Here is a 22628-nt window from a genome sequence, read left to right as displayed (position 1 = left end):
TGCTTACTTTTTAGCCTGATTAAGAATCAAATTTATAAAATCTAATTAATCAATATTAATTTGCTTTTTCAGTATCCTATGCATGTACTGAAAAAGCAAAGTTTCTCATATTATTACAAATTAATTTCTTATAAGAATACAAGCAAACTTATAAGTATGCAAGCGAACTCAAGGCAAACCTCGTTTAACGAACTAAGCTCCCTCATTCTACGAACTGGTTGAATTCACGAACGAATTCAATTTACGAACCCCCGATCTAGTTATACATTTCTAAGAATAACATATGCCAAATTACATACTGAGCTATGTTACTACTGAGTGCATTACAAAAAGTTGGAAATAGAAGGTTCCAAAGCTCAGCCAGGTAATCACAAAAAAGCATCTGCATCAAGTCTTCATAGTTATTTAGTTCGTAGTTATCTATTAATCTAGATATTATAACTTATTCTGGTAAGTGATTGTTATAGATTTGCTATTTTCTTCTGAACGGGTTGTCGAAGATCTTACAAGCAATTTCCCATAACCATGAACCATATATCTCTCAACATAAAATTCCGCATCGTAGTGATGTAGGAAAACTCCTGCAACCCTGTTAGATGAACGTCTTTCGGATTTTTTTTTCTCTCACCAGTCCCAGTGAAAGAAGACGCGGTGGCGGCGGTCCTTGATTCTGTCTCCTATCGATCGCGCAAGCCAATAAAATATTGTCATCGCGAAATTTATGCAAATTGGGCTGAACTTTTCCTTTCGATGTTTAACAAGCTCCTCACCTGCACCAAACACCGCACCTGCTGCTTGCTGCCACTGCGTTTAGTGAGAACATTGATCTGCTTAGAACTTGTTCTACCGTGGCATAAAAATTAACAGATGTTCTGAGGTTTGGGCAAAGAAGAAGTCCCGAACTAGAATGCACTATATAAGGCTGTCGACGATCTGTCTCGATCAGTTCATTTCGTCGTCGGTGCCGATTAGTTCCCAGATTCGTCCGCTCAAACGCACTAAAATCTTATTTCAAAATGAAATTCTTGGTAAGTTTCGGCGGAGGTTTGGATTGAGACTTGTTCAAGAGATGTAACAGTTCACATGTTTTTTTTTCTCGTAGATCGCTTTCGCAGTGCTGCTGGCCGTTGCTTCGGCTCGTCCGGATGTGATGGTGAAGAACCAGGAGTTGGACATCGGGCCCGATGGCACGTTCAAGCACAACTATGAACACGATGACGGAACTGCGGCCCGCGCCGAAGGCAATGCCAACAATGTCAACGGATTCTACCGCTACAGGACTCCGGAAGGCGAAAACGTCGAGATCAGCTACGTGGCCGATGCCCTTGGCTATCATCCGCAGGGAGCTCACGTTCCCGCTCAGCTGACTAAAGTGTTGAGCTACATTCGTTCCAACTACAAATTGTAATAAACGGCTGAGTGCCAACGCAAAAATAGTGGAATTATTCTTGTAATGGGACGACGTATCGTTCGATTTAATTGCCTCTCGCACATTTGCTAGACGAATCTATTTTCGATTGCGGGATTGCACCCCAAGTAATGCCATGTCTGTGACGAAGATGATGAAGAGATACACTCACCCAGCACGCTTCCCCTCGTTAGCAATCATACTTCTCTCGGTTGGGTTGCTATGAATCGTCTCTAAACGACGTCCGCTTGCCTCCTTACTTCTTCTTGTTCCTTTCCGCCGGTCTTAATCCCTTGGTGCACAGTCAGCAATGCCAGATCTATGGATATTTTTGATAAAAGGTTCTACGATTTTATGGATTCCGTAATAGTAGTTTACGGAACAAGTTTCAGAATGATGATTTTCACAGTACGAGTCGTAAATTTATCCTACGAGGCTTGCCAAGTAGGACAATTACGACGAGTGTTGTAAAAATCGAGTTCTGCAACGAGTTACGTACAACATTTTTTGCAATTTCGTAGAACACCACTTGAAGGTATCGGAAATTATATCGGGATGCATTCACCATCATTTGACAATTTCTGAAAAATTGTTGTATTATGATTCATTACGCAACTCAAAACAGTTGCGTAATGAGAAAGCGTCGCGATGACTATTCCCGCACTGCATACTTCAGTGCAGGAAAGTAGACCGTTTCATGACAGATTGGCGTAATAAAAAACAGCCATTTACGATGAGAAATCGCAAAAAATAATGTGCAGCAATTAGTTTTGCTACGAAATTCAACTGATTATATTTCCTACAAAATTTGAAGAAAAGCCAGTTGATTGTTGCTCTACCTTCTGTGTGTTCCAACAATAACTGACGCTGCATGTTTGCTTAAGACAACATTTTATAACTAGTGGAATTTGGGGAGCCACCTTAAGCAAATTGTTTTCTAACTTTGTCCAAAGCTTATAAAACCCAGCAATTTAGACTCATGATGTGAGTTTCGCATTTTTTTCATAAGCAGTTTAAAAAGAAAATAACCTAAAAAACATATTAGTTTTAGAGCTTTTTAAATATCATTCAAAATAATCTATTTTTCAACACTATGGGACAAGACGGCCACCGAATAAACATCGCATGTAATTCTACTTGTGATGAAATTTTCTTTGTTTCCTATTAATATTACTAACAGTCAGTGATGTGAAAAACTCAATTTCTCACAACTCACGCTTGAGATTTTTCATGCGTGAGTTGTCAATCATGCAACTCAGCAGTCAAAAAATCATGGATGAATTGGCTCACCTTTTTAACTCATTGTCTCGTATTTCGACAGTTTACACACACACGGCAATAATTTCTTGTTAGTCTGGTAAAATTATGTTAATCCTTTCTAACGTTAACAACAACATTCGGGTTTCACGAGTTTTTGCCGGGTTTTGCGACTGAATCATTTTTTACGATTTGAGTTGATTGAGTTGATTTTGCGTCAAAATCTCAAGCGTGAGATTTGCGAAACGGATCTCTAATGAGTTTGCTCTCACGGGAGAGCGTATTTATTGAGATTTTGAGTGTGAGTCTATCAACACTGCTAACAGTGCAGAGGTTAATTAATAATTAAAAATATTTTTAAGTTTACCGTCATAAGAGGATGCTTCATTACATGCGGGAACTCTCTATCAGTCAATTCGAATAAATAAAATGGTTATTTTTGACTCCATTAAACATAGGCTTTCTTTTCTTCTAATACACCATATTGAATGGGCCAAAATCAGCAAAATCAGCTGTCAGTTGTTCCCTTACTATACTTCATAAACCACTACTGATGCCTTATTTTGGTTTATTAGGCCGGAACAAATATTAAAATCTTCTTTTGTCATCTTCCACCAAAATGTGTCGGAGGGGGGTCAAAAAATAATAAAATGGAAGTTCAGGGAAATTCATCATTTTTTTCTATAAAATAAACACGACATTTTTTATTGTTCGTAACATCGATCACATAACATTTTTCATAAAACGGATTTCAAATTGTACTCTAGCTATTAACAATTTCAAGAAGACTGCGAAAATGTTGCACTTACAACTACGAAACCTTCTATGTTGCTAAAAATGAACTGTGTCAAAATACAACAGCAAAAAACAACAAGATTGTTTTGTTCAAATTTAGGTAGTTTTTGATAATAAATGCAATACCTAAGAAAATTAGGGGAATTCTTTGAATTAATGTTGCCAAAATTGAATAGTATGTTACCCAATTCGAAGAGTTTTGTTATTGTCAAAATCGGATAGGCACTGTATATCAAGATGCAAGTCAACTAAAATATGTTCTGATTATTTGATGCTGATTAGCGCCTACTAGGAGCAGCACTTTATTCTAGACCTGAGAGAGAGGAGATAGTTGGCTTACATCGCGAACTCACAGAAGTCATATGAACCTGTCACCAACCGCACATTCGAAGGGCAGTGTGTGAAAACCCGTCAAAATTCAAGTGAACTAAATTAAAATTTCTAGGTGTTTTTTTTTGCTGATTTCTCGTTTCAAAAAGTTGAATTACTAAATATAGTTGTGTGTTGGCAAACTGCTATTGAATTTTTGATATTCACACCCTGGCGAGTGACTAATCGATCATGTTTTCAGCTTGAACGGATATCTGGTTCTCTAGTTGTGTGCTCTTGACAATGTGAGGTTTGGCTTCGATTCATCTTCACTTTAAACGAACTTTTGCTTCACCGATGAGGAAAGAGTTCGAAACTAGTGTGGTAAAAAAGTTCTCTGACTGAAACAAAAAATGTTGAACAGTTATACTTCATACAAGTCATGAAGTTATGTATGCTCGAAGTTTTTACCAAAACTACTCAAAATTGAGTTAATTGTTACACACCCAAAAATTTCTGGAAGAACTCTGGAAATGAATAATCAATGACCTTTAGTCAAAGTCTGGAAATAGTTAATGGAGAAATTCTTTGAAAATCTACGGATGAATCTGGAGGCATTCTTTCTGAGCTCAAAGAAAAAAAATGCTGCAGCGATTCCTAATAAAATAGATAGAGGAAATTTTGGCGAATATTATGCAGGAGCTATTGGTGCAATTTGTAGAAGAGGTCTAACGGGATTATTTTAGGTTAATCCCGATTGTTATCTCGACAAATTTCGAGAAACATCTAGAAAATTCTAGCAGTAATACATAAAGAAATCCACTCCTGAGAAGAATCTCTGAATGTATGATTAAATTCAAGAAGAAATTCTGGAAAAATCTTGTAATCCTTACTGCAACTATTTCAAAACCAATCCTAAGATGAATCCTTTAGAGAAATTTGTGACAGAATCACAAGAGATTTTTTTACGATGACCCTCAAAGAAATTCACATTGTATTCTCTTGAGAATTTCTAAGGATATGTATTGAAATATTTCTGGAAACACTCGTTGAATCATTACTGGAGTTACCCTTGAAGTGAATTTCTGGGATATTCCACTGGATGGATTATACAAGGAATCATCTATAGGACCCATTAAAGGAAACCTCGGAGAAAATTTAAAGGAAACACCTAGAATATTTCTCTCCGACTTCTTAAAAATATGTGAGAGTAGCCCATAATCCCTCCTAGCGTAATGTGGTCAATCTTGAAAATGGGTCTGTATTTTAATACTGCATTTAGCAGTTGCAGGGATCCTTGAAGTCATTTTAGCAGAACATCTGGAAATATATTGAAATATCCCTTTGAAAAATCTGGAGAGACTAATAAACGATTTTTTGAGGATATTCTACATGTCTCTTATTATCAACTAAAACTATTTTTATTAATTCTAATAATTGCATTTTTATCTAAAATTATCATTTTTTTTCCGACTCCCCAGCAGGGTTGACAGAGAAATTCAGCAAACCCTTAAAAGGTCAATGAAAATAAAACGAGATCTTATTTTGAAAAGTATTGGTTACTAACCATGATTGTGATTGATGAGTTCCGTTCCTTGTCGAATGTGTAAACTTCCGTCAAGTAAATCGAACGGATTGCTGAGTTCAAGATAGAGATGAGCGAACCGTTCGCAAACGGTTCAAAAGAACTAGGGTTGATGTACCAATAGCCGCATAGTTAAGAACAAATATTCGTATAAAATCGAAAAATAACGCTAGCGTCATTATTTTTACATCATCTGACAGCTTTTCATCTTGATTTTGTGGAAAAAAATATGAAAACTACAAAAACTCATATGTTTGTATTTATTATCGCTTGTGCCTATAGTAGCACTATTTCTAATTTCTGTTCCTATAGTAGCACTAGCATCACGGCGATGGCAGAATACCAATCAAAACTGTATTTTTACAAAGCTTTAATATTTTTCCTTCAACATGTGGATCAAAAGCTTCCGTTTGATATAAAAAAAAGTTCCTAATTCATTAATTATTTCGTATAATAAAAAATAGTTTCTCTCAGTAGTGCTACTATAGGAACAGTAGGTTTACTATAGGCGCAAGGGAGCTCAAATTTTAAGCAAAACTAATTATTTCAATCATTTTTTGAACAAAATGAAGCTGTGGGTTAATGGTACTTAGATAAATAGCTCCTGATCTTCATGTCAAAAAATATTTTGAAAAGATTTATAGCAAAACGGCCGTAAAAAGCCACTAGTGCGACTATAGGGGACTGTCCACTAAGGGAACACTGACCCTAGTTCTTTGCGGTGAACGAATGAGTCATAGTTCTTTTTTTGAGAACGGTAGTTCAACAAAAACGGTTTACTGAATGCGAACTGCGAATGAACGAACGCAACGAACGTGAAGAAGAGAACCGTTCGGTATGCATCTCATCGTTCTCGCCGATCGAACGGCAAAGAGAAACGAAGCGAATGAAAAACGATACACTCCGCTCTTGGCTCGGTGCGACAAACAGTGTTGCCACATTTATATCTGAAACGAAAGCTCAAAAGTCTTTTTGATCTGTACCAGAGATTTTAAAAATCTGTACCCAAAATCTGTACCACGTCCATCATAAATTTTTGAAAGCTACTCTTAAAATCCTATTTAGTTTGTAAACAGAATCTTTACCAAAAACTATCAGAAAATCTGTACCTTTCCAGATAAATCTGTACTTGTGGCAACACTGGCGACAAACGATCAACTATTGAAATGTGTTTGTGTGAGTGATGATTCCTCGTCGCTTCGAATCAATCATTTCATTCATTCATCGTTTGTCTGGATTAGCTGGATATGGTTAAGTATGGATGGACCAGGCTTGGCGCGCAAAGGAAAGCGCAAAGAAAGAATTACTTATATTTTCATTTTGCAATTTATTTTCCATTAAATAGTTCACAATGTTATTGTTAGGAAAGTTTTCCGGTCTGCGTAGCCGCAGCTGTGAAACTTATACTGAAACTTTAAAAAGCATTCTATCAATGATTCAATCAGTATAATTGCAGTGCAGAGAAAAATAATTTGAAAAACAACTGAAAACAACATTCATGATTGTGGAAACTCACTGATGATATTTCAGTGAAAATCAGTAAGGTCAGCTGCGGTAGTTTTCGGTTGAACCGTAAATTGGAAAGTTTTGTCGAAAATAGCTATGCTAGTATCGAAATAAGGCATTTAGTTCAATTTTATCTAACATAAATGTTCTAATCAATAAAAAAATCACGATTTAGATGATTTTTTTTAACTTTTGACGTAATACATTATTCTTAAGGCGAAAATATAAAAAAATTCTCGAAATAACGAAAGAACGGTTCAAAAGAACTAGTTCTCTTTCGAGAACGGAACGAACGAGAACTGTTCATTGAAAAGAACTGTTTTGTCCATCTCTAGTTCAAGATGACTCATCTGAGCATCAGATATTGACAAAAAATCGATCACAGAGCTCTAAGATGATCTCTCACAATTCGATCCATGTCATGCTCAGAAGATCGAAAGATGGGATGATATGCAATGCCTGGTTTCGGCTATGGAATGCTCATGTTCGAAAGTATTGCCGCAACGCCACCAAACCGAACAGCGCACGACTCACACTCACCGTACCTCAACTCGCCGCGATTTGAAGCCTGTTTTTAGCGTGGCTACTATTTTCATGAAAACAGCGAACTATTTAGATACTAGTAGCGACGCTTAGGGATCGAAGATAACTAATTAAAAAAGTCTTGATTTCTACAAGATTCATAATGAATGTAGCAGTGCATCGTAGTTCTTTACGCTTAATTTTTTTTCTCTTCTGTTCTATTCGGTATAATACAAACGCTTTCATTTGATTCTGTTCACGCAATTCAGCCGATCGTGTGTTTAAAATTGGGCAGTTTGTTATAGCTCAACGACCATTTGTTTTGTTATATTTTTTCACCTACCTTGGTCGTAGTGTTTATTAATAAATATATATTTTTTGTTTGAACATTCCAATCACTCTCGAATGTATCTAAGTAAATGAGTGCACGTAGACATGTATACGAAAATGGTAGATATTGGCTAAAACAATAATAAAGTGGTTAACATACACGGAGAAATCAGACTACCGAAAAAATAAGTTCTTTTTACTCAAAGTTGGGTAAACTGCATTTAGTTTTTACCCACGGTTGGGTTGTTTTGCCTCTCTTGCAACAGCAATGTTGTCAAAAATAGAGAGAGGCACACCGACCCTGCGTCGAAGTTCAATGGAATAAGCCAAATTTGGGTTCTTTCGAGTTTACCTAACGTTAAGTTGTTTTAACCCACCGTCGGTCGCCCTAGTGTACTGAGTACACGCACTTTGCGAAAAGCCGAAAAACACGTTGATAATCTCTTCAAATTGATCCGGGTGTTGGTCCTATTCCAAGATCTACTCTTCTTTTTGCTTGTACAGAAGAAATTTTCCGAAAAAATCAACGAAAAGTATTCGAAAACATCGTGTTTTTAACCTAAGTTTTTACGCGTGTACTCAGTACACCAGTGCGACCGCTCGTGTAACTTTTTTTTACCGGGCCCGTCACACGAGTGGTCGCATCGTGTACTGAGTACACGCGGAGCATTTTGATTATAAATCTAAAACTAGGCAAGATAGAGTATTGATGTCTTCGGCAAATTTCTTCAGTTCAACGGTACCAATTGGTCAGTGGACAAATGAAACTTTGGAAACATCCTCAACTTCCAGTGGCCATCGGATTGTTCCCCGGGGGAACCGATGAAGGGGACATTTTGCAATGCAACTTCTCGAACACAAATATCTCAGGATCTAGATTGTTTAGCACGATGGTGTCTTCGGCAAAGTTGTTCAGTAGGTCATGCACTAACATATTATAGACCATCTAACTTGAAATTCTGCTATCAGATGGCGCTAGTGAGTACACAATATTTCAATCACGAATATCTCAGGATCCTGATTTTTTAGAAAGATGGTGGTTTCGGCAAAGTTGTTCAGTAGTTCAAGGACTAATATGTGATGATTTAATCAATTCTGAATTCTTTCACCAGATGGCGCTAGTGAGCATGACATTTTTCGAACACATATATCTCAGGATCCCGATTATCTAGAAAGTTGACGTCTTAAACAAAAGTATTTTTTGTTTATTAAAGACACTTTACACTCAAAGAGTGTATTCGTGTCGTAAATTGTATTTGTTCATTTCACATATCAACAGCGTCTTACAAATTAAGAACATATATTTTTCGATCGTGTATAGTGCACCTTCCATTAAGAATCGGATTTCTGGTCGTCCTGATTACACGATCTCTTGGCAGTGTTGAGTGGGTGATAGGTCATGTGATAGGCCACCTAACTTGAAATTCTACTACCAGATGGCGCTACCCGAATAAAAAATACAATACAAAAACAATATAACGTATTGTAACAGTACCATTCAATATATTGGAAATACAATACAGTATATGTAAAATGACAATACAATTACAGTACAATATATTGTTTTGAACAGTTCACTGTACGGTATATGAGATTTTTGCAATATAATGTATGGGTGGTTAAGTATCGTAACAATACAAATATAGATATTTTCTCATACAAAAATTTTGAAAATACAATACGATATAATGTTCATGTATTGTCTTGATTAGCAATTCGTGTATTGTTGTACAATACAAAAACAATTCAACGAACTGTATCATGATTGCATTCGTCGTTACAGCTCATGTCAAGTGACTTCTAAAAAACTACTTATTTTTACTTTTTGAATATTTTTCACCCAACATTTCTTGCTTTCTGAACTTGTTTTGTTTATTTCTTTCAGCAAAGCTACATAGAAAAAAGCAACAGTTGTTTTACGCGAAAATAGGAATTTGACCAAAATTGTAAGGTATAAAACCAATTAAAAACAATACAATGTTCTGTTACAATATATTATATTGTTTTTGAATTATATATCCAAACAAGAATAATATTGCTCGACATTCAATTACAATACGCTGTATTGTATCTAATACGTTATATTGTACATTAATGGTTTATTCCATTCACTGAATGATACGTTTTTATCCGGGTAGTGAGCATGCTGTATTTTGATCGCGGCAATCTCAGGATAGCGATATTTTAGCATGATGGTGTCTTCAGCAAAGCTGTTTAGTAGATTAAGGACTAAACATGTGCTATGCCGTTTGATTAGAAATTCTTACAGAACACGGTTTATGTATTTTTTCGACAGCATATATTTCAGGATCCTGATTAGGAAAACAAAAGATTAGAAAGATGATGTCTATGATGAAGTTGTTGATCACGGGCCAACTTGTGAGGGGTAAAATATACTTGAAATTCTTCCACATTCAATTTAAAATACAGTGGCCGGCTAGATTTTAAAAACTCACATCAGGCTACACTAGAGGTCCTGATTCAAAGTTTTCTTATACAGAATCTCGAGTTCCCGATTATTTTAAAACTTGACGTCTTCGTCAAAGTTATTAAGTAAGCAAAGTGCTGACATGTTATGGGCAATTATATTTGGAATTATGTAATTCGGCGCCAGTGAGCATTTTATTTTTTAAACATCTTATTATGCTGATATTTGGGCTATCAGTGCACGTTTTGTCAAATGTTTAAATATTTCGCAATTAATGAATCAATAGGCAAGCACAACGTAAAATGAGAGATATAAGGTTCATTCTCGAATTCTAGATTAAAATTGAACTTTTTTTTACATTTAGCCCATTGAACGAACTTCTGATGAATACATTGATTATGCTTGCGTGAAAAGACTTCGTAAAACGCACAGAAGTTCTCACATAAGACGCACTATATCTACGCGGTTTACAGGTAGAATCATTTCGGAAATTCTCATGATACGTTGAACCGGATATATGGTAGACACTAACATTATGTCTCCGACCTCAGCAAAACATTTCGCCAAGAACCCAAGAGCTGAGAATTCGATAGTTTTTAAAATCGAATCTCGGAATATATTCTACCGAGATATCGGCAAACCGAATTTTTCACAACATACAGTGAATCCACAATTAAGAATCACCCATAATTTATGAATCAGCTGCCTTCAAAGGACAAAATAACAGTAAAAAATAGCACAAACATCACGGAAACATTTTCGCTTATAATTTATTTTGAGTAAAATTGTTTACGTGATGTTTTGTGTTGATTTTTGTTGTTATTTTGTCATTTAAAGTCAGCTGATTCATAAATTGTGGACGATTCTTAATTGTGGATCCACTGTAATTACTGTTCGGTTTTGGTAACATTTGTTTTCGACCCCAATGCAATGGGTTTCCTAAATATGTTATGATATAGCATTAATTATGAACAATAGGGGTATTCACTTAAAACTGCGTAAAACGTAATTCTGCGTATATTCAGTCATGAAATATTTCGCATGAAATATTCCTTCCAAATGTCAAATGTGAGATGAATGATCTAGTCGTCCGCTGAGAAAGTCAAGTTGTTGTTCAAGCCTAAGAAATGTTTTAGATTCAATTTGGGAAATCAAATCTTTCAAATACAAGTTACTCGTCTTTATCACACTTTATAGTCGAACTGGTTGAGTTTGAATAATTAGCTGTTGGCTTATAGAAACTTTACCGGAAACGACCAAGTTCGATGTACAGCATGATTTGGCCAAATGCACTGCAGGAATAATTCGTCGGTTTCTTGCAGCTAGCTTCAGATCATCAACTCGCTCTTGTAATCTGTGGGAGAGATACAGCCCGATCTGCATTGTTTCGCCTTTAAACGCATTTGATGCGTCAATCTAACCTATCCTCTTACACAATTGTAAAGTTGAATTACGTTTACAAAACTCCACACCATCTTTAATGGTAATCCTTAGTTCTCAGCATTTTTTCGCCCGCATATTTCCACAACACTACGGAAAATGGTTTATGGTAATTATTTTACCATATTCAATATGGCTCTAACAACCATAACCGTTTGCAGTTTTCGGGAATCGGCGATAGTTGAAAAAATGCTTTACCACAGAGCTAGACATTAAGCGGTATGGTTCGAATCTAAAATAATGTTTGTGGGTTTGAATTCAAGGAAAAAAATAAGGCAAATATTATTTACGGCAACATTATATAATACTTTATTTCATAAAATTATTTGTAATTGGAAATTACTGCCTAGGAGCTCATTTGGTAGCAACGCTACTGTGACCATTAGCAATGTTTGTCGAAGATCTTCTCGGTCTGTAGCTTCCGGTGTCTGTCTAATATATAACAAATCAATCACGAATCACTTTCTTCGATATGCACTAGTCTTAATTTATTTCTGACTGCCAAATAAATCCGAAGGCAATAGTATTGTTGCATTTGGAAGATCAGGCACGCTTTCTCCGAATTGAAGGTTCTCTTGCTTGTTACATCCACAGGACATCGGCACCCGCATTGAGCTATAAATGATTTAATCTTTCTTTGTCTCACTTACACGATACACGAGAAGACACAAATTAACTTACCTGGGAAAGATTGTTCATTTTTTTTTAAGCTCAAGTAATAAATGGATAAACGAAAACATACAAATTATTTCCAAAGAAAAAAAAAATTTCGCGTTAGAATCCTGATAAATACTGAACTCAAAACTGTCATACTGATATTACCAAAGCATTCTTAAATTGATTTTCAACATTCTGAAATGCTTCATTGTTTATTTACGCAATATCTTGAAACATTTCAGATAATCAATTTAGCAGGACTTACACAGCAGTTTACGCTGTTAAGTGAATACCCCTAATGTTATACGATGATTTACTATTTCAATGTCTAAATTTGAATAGAACGAGAATTGTCACCTCGCTATACGACATCGACAATTGTCACCTCACGCCAGTCGTAGAATAAACCCAATTGTGATATTTCCATGAGCCAATTTTTCGCTACTCGATATCGACTCATGGAATCATACTAAAATTCAAATTTCATGTTTACTGTTATTATCCCCAACAACAGCTTTCCAAGGTACTGTACATAACGCGATATTACAATGAGCCGATTATCCCTTCAATTATCAGAACAATCGTGGAGCGTTGACTATAATGATAAACCCAGAAAATATGATTATACTAGAGATGCACCGAGAGCATTTTGAATTTATTTATAAACAACACAGGCATTGACTATAGATCGTTGCACGCCTGACGTAACCGGCTGAAAAGCTTGGGCACGTCAGGAGTTAATCATCAATATTACCCTCCTTTTCCCGAGCAGCCTAGATAGCCGCGTAGTGTCGGTAGCGGTTGTTTCAACTGGCTAAGAATTAACACTACGGACTGCCTGTTCCGGTGGTAAAAGTCCACCTCACAGGTGACCCCTAATTTATGGTGTGATGCGTACCGTGCCTAAGAATGAATGGTTAGGGGGGTCTAAATAAAACCTAACCGCAAACGGAGCCACCCCACAGGCGCCCACCAGGGCGCCCTCCACAGTATTGAGTCCTTCCTGTGCTACCCGGAGCAATGGTGCAGGTGACCTTGTGTTTCTCCGAGATAATCGGCTGCCCTTCTTCAGTCTCTATCTTGAGGCTTAATAAGGGTGGGATTATGAATATGTTGACATTTAATTTAAATTATCACCTATATGGATTCGCATTATGCGTTTTACACAGTGTATTCTGTGCTCTTTCGCCTTTGGCGACTTTAAATAGATACCGATCTGTTTTTTTCGTTGCTGGTCTTTTTCGTGCTGAGATTGCAAAAAGCTTAATTCTGCCTAGTTTGGGTAGTGGCTACGGTTAGGTTAGCTCAGATCAATCTTCAGCATAAAAGAACAGCAACGATCAATCTTTGCAGACTCATGCAAAATGGTGCAGCCCAAGTGGCGCTAGTTCAAGAACCCTACTTTCGTAGAGGTAACTTCTATCTAGGTAACCTTGTGGACCCAGTTTTTGCTACTTTTAGCAAGCTTGAAATGGCAAACTCGCGCTCCATGCCCCGCGCATGCGTGCTCGTTAATAAAGCAATTGTTGCTACACTCATTTCTGAGTTAACTACCAGAGATGTATGTGCTGTCACAATCGATGTTTCTGTTGGTGACCTCAACAGGAAATGCGTCTATTGTTCGGTATATTTACCACATGATGAGCCATCCCCAACGGATGACTTCAAACGAGTTGTCGTACACTGCGTAACAAAAGGCCTTCCGCTGATTGTGGGCAGTGATGCCAATGCTCATCACATCATCTGGGGCAGCTCGGATATCAATTTGAGAGGCTCCAGTCTGATGGAATACTTAAGTAGTACAGACCTTGGATTACTTAACATAGGCAATCGCCCAACCTTCATGGTTTCTAATAGAGAAGAAGTGTTAGACATAACGCTCTGCTCGAATAGAATCAGTCACGAGTTGACGAATTGGCATGTATCAGATGAGGAATCATTATCTGATCATCGCTACATCTTCTTTGAACATTCAAATGTAACTGCGCAGACTTTGCGTTTTAGGAATCCCCGATCAACAAACTGGGAACTCTATATTGAATTGGTTGCGACCAAATTTCATGGATATTCTCCGTCCATTGAAAATCCAAGTGATCTGGATGATGCCGTTGATACTACAACATCCTACATTATGGAAGCTTTTGAAGAAGCATGTCCTCTGCGGTCTGTAAAGACTACAAGAGGGACCCCATGGTGGAATTCCGATCTGACTAGACTCAGGAAACAATGTAGAAGGAGTTGGAACAGACGCCGTTCAGCTGGATCAGAGTCGTTCAAGTCGGCTCGCAAGGCTTACAAGAAGGCTCTTCGTTCTGCTGAACGATCCGGCTGGAAAAACCTTTGTACAAATGTTTCCAGTTTGAGTGAAGTCAGTCGGCTGAACAAAATCCTTGCAAAATCTAAGGATTTCCAAGTGAACGAAATTCGCTTACCTAATGGTGACTTTACTTCTTCCGATGAAGAAGTTTTAGAATGTTTATTCAATACACACTTCCCCGGATGTGTGGACATAGCATCTACGGATGAACCAAATGTCTTTTCATGTAGTTACGAGTCTCTGGCCTCGGCTCGCAGTATCGTAACTACTGAATCGATTCAATGGGCACTTAATAGTTTTGCTCCTTTCAAATCTCCAGGAGCGGATGGGATTTATCCTGTTCTGCTCCAAAAGGGATTTGAGTCTATCAAACATGTTTTGAAAAAGCTACTTGTAAGCAGTTTTGCTACCGGGTACATTCCCAAATCCTGGCGTGATATTACTGTAAAGTTTATCCCAAAAGGAGGACGTGCGTCGTATGAGGAAGCGAAGAGTTTTAGACCAATCAGTCTGACCTCTTTTCTTCTGAAATGTCTGGAACGCATTATCGATCATCACATCCGTGATGTTTATTTGGCAAACATGCCTCTTCATGTGAATCAACATGCTTACCAATCTGGAAAGTCCACTGTGACTCTTTTACACAAAGTTGTATACGATATCGAGAAAGCATTCGCTCAGAAGCAATCGTGCTTGGGTGTTTTCTTGGATATTGAGGGTGCCTTTGATAACGTGTCTTTCGATGCCATATTGGAAGCCGCACGAAACCATGGGCTATCTACAATGATTACCAATTGGATTCATCAAATGCTCAAAAACCGACATCTCTTCTCGACATTGCGTCAAGCAGCGATTCGAAAATTGAGTATTTGCGGATGCCCTCAAGGGGGAGTCTTGTCACCACTTTTGTGGAATCTCGTAGCAGATACGCTATTGAGGCAACTCAAAAATTGCGGTTTTCCAACTTATGGATTTGCCGACGACTATCTAGCTCTGATAGTTGGTATGTGCATAAGCACCCTATTCGACCTGATGCAAAGTGCTCTTCAGGTAGTCGAGAGTTGGTGTCGCCAATATGGCCTTTCGGTTAACCCGAATAAAACATCTATTGTTCTTTTTACGGAAAGACGAAACCGCGATGGAATTCGACCTTTACGTCTTTTTGGCACTGAGATTAATGTGACTGATCAAGTAAAGTATGTCGGAGTCATTCTAGATTCCAAACTTTTATGGACAGCTCACATTGATTTCAGAGTCAAAAAAGCTTGTATGGCCTTCGGTCAATGCCGGCGAACCTTTGGTAAAACTTGGGGCCTCAAACCCAAATATATCAAATGGATTTACACAACAGTTGTTCGACCAATATTGGCATATGGATGTCTTGTGTGGTGGCAAAAGGGCGAAGTGAGAACAATCCAATCAAAATTGGGCCATCTCCAAAGGATGTGCTTGATGGCGATGTCTGGTGCGTTCTCTACAACTCCCACAGCAGCGCTCGAGGCCCTTTTCGACGTTGCGCCACTACACATATATCTTAAACAAGAAGCACTTTCTTGCTCTTACCGTTTATGGGTACTGGATCTACTGGAGAAAAATCCAGTGAATCGTAGATCTACACACACTGCGTTGTTTCCACTTTTGGTGAATTGGGACAAAATTGTCCTTGCTCCAAGTGATCTCACAATTGCTTGTCACTTTCCTTACAGGACATTTATCACACAATTCCCTTCACGGGAAGAGTGGACGTCTGGCTATTTGGAAAGAAGTATATCAAACAATATAGTATGTTACACTGATGGCTCCCTTCTTGAAGGTAGAGCTGGTGCAGGAGTATATTCTCGTGAGCTAAGGCTGAATCAGTTTTACTCACTTGGTAGAAACTGCACCGTTTTTCAGGCGGAAATATTTGCTCTTATGTGTGGAGTGCAATCAGCACTTCAACAGCGCGTAATGGGTAAAGTCATATACTTCTGTTCAGATAGTCAGGCTGCTATAAAAGCTCTCGCTTCGGCCAACTCAAGGTCGAAGCTTGTTATCGCATGTCGAACTCAAATTGAGGAACTGAATTCAGTCAACTCTGTAAACCTTGTATGGGTACCTGGCCATTCTTCCATCGCTGGAAATGAATTGGCTGATGAGCTAGCTCGCGATGGAGCATCGCATGACTTCATTGGCCCTGAGCCGGCTATTCCAATTTCGAAGTGCTGGGTGAAGCTTCAGATAAACTCTTGGGCGGCAACTCAGCACAAGCAATATTGGAATAGTTTGGAGTCGTGTCGTCAAACAAAATTGTATATTACTGAGCCATCTCCAAAGGTGGCGAAGTATTTAACAAATCTGTCAAAGCAGAATTGCAGTCTCTTGGTCAGAGCGTTGACAGGCCACTGCCGACTCAACTATCACATGGCAAATATTCAGCGTGCTGACTCATTTGTGTGTGATAGTTGTGACTCCGATTATGGAACTTCGTATCACCTGATATGTAACTGTCCAGTTTTTGCGCAAATGCGATTCCAATTACTTGGTAAACACTTATTAAGTGAAACTGAATACAGAAGCCTGAATCTTCAGGACATCCTGTTATTCTTAACCCGCTGTGGTAATGAGCTATAGGCTCTCTTTACGCTCATGCGTTTTGCAGTGCCCTTTTTAGGGCGCTGTTCGAACCCATTGTGGTATGGAGCTACATGCTCTCATTTCGCTTATGCGATCTTCCCTCTTCAAGGGACCCCACTCCTATTTCCTCCCATCTTTCCCTTCCCTTTCCTCTCCCATCGGGTAGATGATGAAATAGGCTCAAATATGGCGATGGCACAAATCTCCCAACTGGTGGGGAACGTGCCTTTGGAGCCGGCCTTCTGATACCTGATACCTGATACTGTACATAACGCGATATTACAATGAGCCGATTATCCCTTCAATTATCAGAGCAATCGTGGAGCGTTGACTATAATGATAAACCCAGAAAATATGATTATACTAGAGATGCACCGAGAGCATTTTGAATTTATTTATAAACAACACAGGCATTGACTATAGATCGTTGCACGCCTGACGTAACCTCGAAACTCCATATAAAAAATGTCAACAATTCCAGCAGTAGATGACAGAGATGGGGAATTTGTTGTGACCCCACCATGCACTCTTCTATCACATTCGAGGTGATTCGAAAAATGTTGTAGAGTGCGTGTCATCCCGTGAGTCGCCATAATAGACCGAGATAACCGGAGACGTCACTTTCATGTCGCTATGCACTAACACACACCCCTCTTCATTTTTGTATAACAGCTTTCTGCCGCCCATTGGACAGGCCTTTTCATGAGACAGGTCCGTGTTTCCATTCGTTTCTATCGGTGGAGGACAGGTGCATTCAAGGGACTGTCATTTCTATTCAAGACTTCAAAGACCTTACGAATCAGTTGATTTGAAACATCTCGTGAAAAGGCCTATTGCTCGATTGGAACAACGTTTGAAAGTTCTTAGATTTCTGTATTCACGCATCTCTATATAAACAAATTCTGTGGATAACCCTACTTTCTGGATAATCTTGAACTTCAAGTAGTATAGTAAAATACCATAAGATGAATGAAAGATGACAGATTTGATAGATACGCGTATTTTAATCTCAATTGTAAGACCTTCTTCAGTGTCGTGTACTCGGAAAGCAATTCTATTGAAAAAACGATGTCAAAAATGAATATGAGAACGAATTTTATAAAAATTGCTGGTGCAGCTGATATAGAAAGGAAAATTAATATAATTCCTAACCAAACACAGTTCAGCCATGATTTCTTAGGGTTTTTTGTAATAGGAGCCAGGAAGCTGTTAGTTTCGAGAAAAATCCAACACAGTTTGTAAATAGAACAGAAGACGCCATATTTACAGTCAAACCTCCATAAGTCGATGTTCCACAGCTCCCTTCAATCAGCTTTCGAAAGAATATCTGTTCCATGAGTCGATGATTCCATAAATATCGACTGGAAGTTTGACTGTAGTTAATATTCTGAAGTATTTACTTATGGAATTTTCATGCTGTATAGCGCTGTTTGGTGGGATGATTTCAAAACAAACGGATTATTACTACATACTTTAGCCTTGAATAGAATAAACTTGATAGAAACTCGCGAAGAGGAAAAATATCAACGTCATATGCAGCCCAGATTTTTACCCAACGGCACCTGAGCCTTCGAAACAAACGAGTTATGTAAAAAAATAAATAAATATGCAGCCCAGATTCCGCTGTCACGAAACGTCAAATGCAGCCCGTTGTTTTCATGGCTGAAAAAGTGAAAAGTATTCAAAATAAACTATTATGAAAAACCTCAGTCAACGGAGCAATTTTTCCAAAGATGCTGATAAATCTTAACACAAGACTAATGTCTGCTACGTTTGCTGGCATGAAATTTCACTCAAAATCCCGTTTATGCTTCGGTGTGATGCAAACGCAATAGTTTATGGCTGAGTTGGTCATGTGAGAGCTTGAACGGCTCGCGCAAGATTGATGTAAACACTAAGTAGAATAAGAAAAAACTCAGCAATCGCAGAAAAAGAAGACGGTCTCCGTGAGTCTCGTCTCAGAAATAAACAACTGAAGATATCATTTTCATGATTATGTAATCACGATCCTAGACATTTGGGTTGTAAATATAGCATATTCAGTAGCACCATCTAGTGGAAGAATTCCGAACCAAATGTGGCCCATCACAAGTTTTTACTAGATTTACTGATCCATTTAGCTGAAAACTTCATCTTTCGATGTAATCGGGTTCCTCAGATATTAGCAATCATAAATCTGCATGCTCACTAGCGCCACCTATTGGATGAGTTTTAAAACTTGAGGTCCTTCGCATTTAGGGCCTAAATTTTAGGCTTTCATCTAATGAACAACTTTGCTGCAGATGTTATATTTCTTAGTAATGAGGATATCTCAGGACATTTTTTTAGGAATCAGGATCCAAAGATATCTGCGTTTTAAAAATTCCATGATCACTAGCACCGTTTTGTGGAAGAATTCCTAATCAAACGGCACATCATATGTTTAGTCCTTGATCTACTAAACAGCTTTGCCGAAGACACCATCTTGCTATAATATCGCTATTGAGATAGCCGCGATCAATATACAGCTTGCTCACTAGCTCCATCTGGTGGTAGAATTTCTAGTTGGGTGGTCTATCACATGCTAGACCTTGACCTACTCAACACTTTTGTCGAAGACGTCAACTTTCTAGGCAATCGGGATCCTGAGATATATGTGTTCGAAAAATGTCATGCTCACTAGCACCATCTGGTGAAAGAATTACGAATTGAATAGATCATCACATATTAGTCCTTGAACTACTGAACAACTTTGCCGAAAACACCATCTTTCTAAAAAATCAGGATCCTGAGATATTCGTGATTGAAATATTGTGTACTCACTAGCGCCATCTGATAGCAGAATTTCAAGTTAGATGGTCTATAATATGTTAGTGCATGACCTACTGAACAACTTTGTCGAAGACCGCATCTTTCTAGGTAGTCGGGATCCTGAGATATCTGTGTTTGAAAAATTACATGCTCACTAGCGCCAACTCGTGGCAGAATTTTGAAACAAGCGGCCTATCACATGTTAGTCCTTGACCTACTGAACAACTTTGCCGAAGACACCATCGTGCTAAACAATCTAGATCCTGAGATATTTGTGTTCGAGAAGTTGCATTGCAAAATGTCCCCTTCATCGGTTCCCCCGGGGAACAATCCGATGGCCACTGGAAGTTGAGGATGTTTCCAAAGTTTCATTTGTCCACTGACCAATTGGTACCGTTGAACTGAAGAAATTTGTCGCATCGTGTACTGAGTACACGCGGAGCAATTTTGATTGTAAATCCAAAGCTAGGCAAGATAGAATATTGATGTCTTCGGCAAATTTCTTCAGTCCAACGGTACCAATTGGTTAGTGGACAAATAAAATATTGGACCCATCCTCACCTTTTTGTGGCCATCGGATTGTGCCCCGGGGGAACCGATATAGTGGACCTTTCGCAATGCAACATCTCGAACGCAGATATCTCAGGATCTATATATTTTAGCAAGATGGTGTCTTCGGCAAAGTCGTTCAGTAGATCAAGGACTAACACGTGATAGGCCGCTTGTTTCAAAATTCTGCCACCAGTTGGCGCTAGTGAGCATGTAATTTTTCAAACACAGATATCTCAGGATCCCGACTACCTAGAAAGATGCGGTCTTCGACAAAGTTGTTCAGTAGGTCATGCACTAACATATTATAGACCATCTAACTTGAAATTCTGCTATCAGATGGCGCTAGTGAGTACACAATATTTCAATCACGAATATCTCAGGATCCTGATTTTTTAGAAAGATGGTGTTTTCGGCAAAGTTGTTCAGTAGTTCAAGGACTAATATGTATTGATTACAGGTTAAGGCTTAGCGTGTGATCGGGCACTTAACTAGAAATTCTACCACCTAGGCGCTAGTGAGCATGCTGTATGTTGATCGCGGCTATCTTGGTATAGCGATATTATAGCAAGATGGTGTCTTCGGCAAAGTTGTTTAGTAGATCAAGGACTAAACATAAAATGTGCCGTTTGATTAGCAAGCCCCGTTGTAAATGAAGCCTAACCTTTACTATTTTACGTATTATAAAAACTTTTACCGGAAGACGACTGCCAATGAACCATTTTAAGCTTAGCAAGTGATGGAATTCTCCTTGGAGGCATTTCAACAATGCTGCAGAACTTTTTCTATGGGAGGGGCATATTGCCCGGTTTGTTTTGAAACGTCAATATTTGGACTGTTTACAGAACACGTCTTGTACTTGTTTGAGAAGATAGGGAGGAGGATCCTATTCTTGGCATTTTTTATTCACTTCGGCAGTGGTTTTTTTTTTAAGCTTAAGAGCTCATATGTGGCCACAATATGTGTCGTATTGAAATGTATCTTATTGCAAAGTTTCAGTTTCAGTTGAATCATGGAAGTGCCAAAGCTACTCTGCACCCTACCAGACAAGAAAAAGTTGTATGCAGAGCATGACCAACTAAGTAAATAACACTTTGACACCAACAACTATAGAAGTAATACATTTGCTACTACGATAGTGCAGTTTTTCCTAAAGGCCCAAACGCAATGAAAGCGGAACGGCAAAGGAAAGCGGAACCGGTCCATCAGGATGAACTATAACATGCTAGTCGACTCAGTGTTGGTTCACTTTCATTCGTTGACAGCTCAGTCGAGATGGTGTGATTCATGCTGACGAACCGGTTCCGCATTCTGTTGCCGTTCCGCTATCATTGCGTTTGGGCCCATAGGGTGGGGGGTGTATTATACCTGTTTACCCTAATGGGCGTCAAAAAGCTGTTACACAAAAACGAAGTTGGGTGTGTTAGTGTGAAGCGATATGAAAGTGACGTCACCGGTTGGCTCGGTCTATTATGGCAACTCACGGGATGACACACACACTATAATATTGTTTGAATCGCCTCGAATTTGTTAAAAGAGTGCATTAGGCTTAATTAACTGTCCTGCTTTTTGACATTCACTGCTGGAATTGTTTCGATTTTTTTATATGTAGATGACATCCACTGCTGGAATAGTTGACTTTTTTTATATGGAATTTCGAGGTTATGGGGTCTATTTTGTAAATCGAGCAGATTCTTGTGACTCGTCTTTAGCCACTGTCGATCAAAGTAAGCATGCATATTTTAGATGTCATCCGTCGACTCCCATAGTAATCCAGTCACATAGAGTGACAACTGTCGAAAAACTCGAGTGACAGAGCCGTGTCGAGCAAATATTTTGGTCGACAGTGACTCCAGTCGAGTCACTTTGATCGACTCGACTTATAAAATAAGGCCCTATGTCAGGAGTGCAACGATCTATAGTCATTGCCAGTGTTGTTTGTAAAAAATTCAAAATGCGCTCAGTGCTTCTCTAGTATAATCATAAAGTTAACGATCCATGATTACTCTGATAATTGAAGGGATCAAGGTTCCGAGTTCTCACTCACTCTCACGATAATGGATTTATCCCTCACAGGAATGTTCAGCGATAAGCTGGCTTACGATTTTATCCGTCAGCA

At 38.5% G+C, this 22628-nt stretch overlaps 1 protein-coding gene across 1 annotated transcript; it reads left to right on the top strand.

The window, feature by feature from the left end:
• Positions 1–877: 877 nt before the first annotated feature.
• LOC5577643 (larval cuticle protein LCP-17) lies at positions 878–1436 on the top strand. Its single transcript, XM_001656591.2, has 2 exons — positions 878–1028; positions 1103–1436. The coding sequence occupies exons 1-2, from the start codon at positions 1017–1019 to the stop codon at positions 1406–1408; spliced, it is 318 nt and encodes a 105-aa protein (XP_001656641.1). The 5' UTR covers positions 878–1016; the 3' UTR covers positions 1409–1436.
• Positions 1437–22628: the final 21192 nt, after the last annotated feature.

This window comes from Aedes aegypti, chromosome 1 (assembly GCF_002204515.2).
Source record: "Aedes aegypti strain LVP_AGWG chromosome 1, AaegL5.0 Primary Assembly, whole genome shotgun sequence".
Lineage (NCBI taxonomy): Eukaryota > Metazoa > Arthropoda > Insecta > Diptera > Culicidae > Aedes > Aedes aegypti.
Note: the sequence above shows the minus strand (reverse complement) of the source record. Positions and strands in the feature narration are given on the sequence as shown.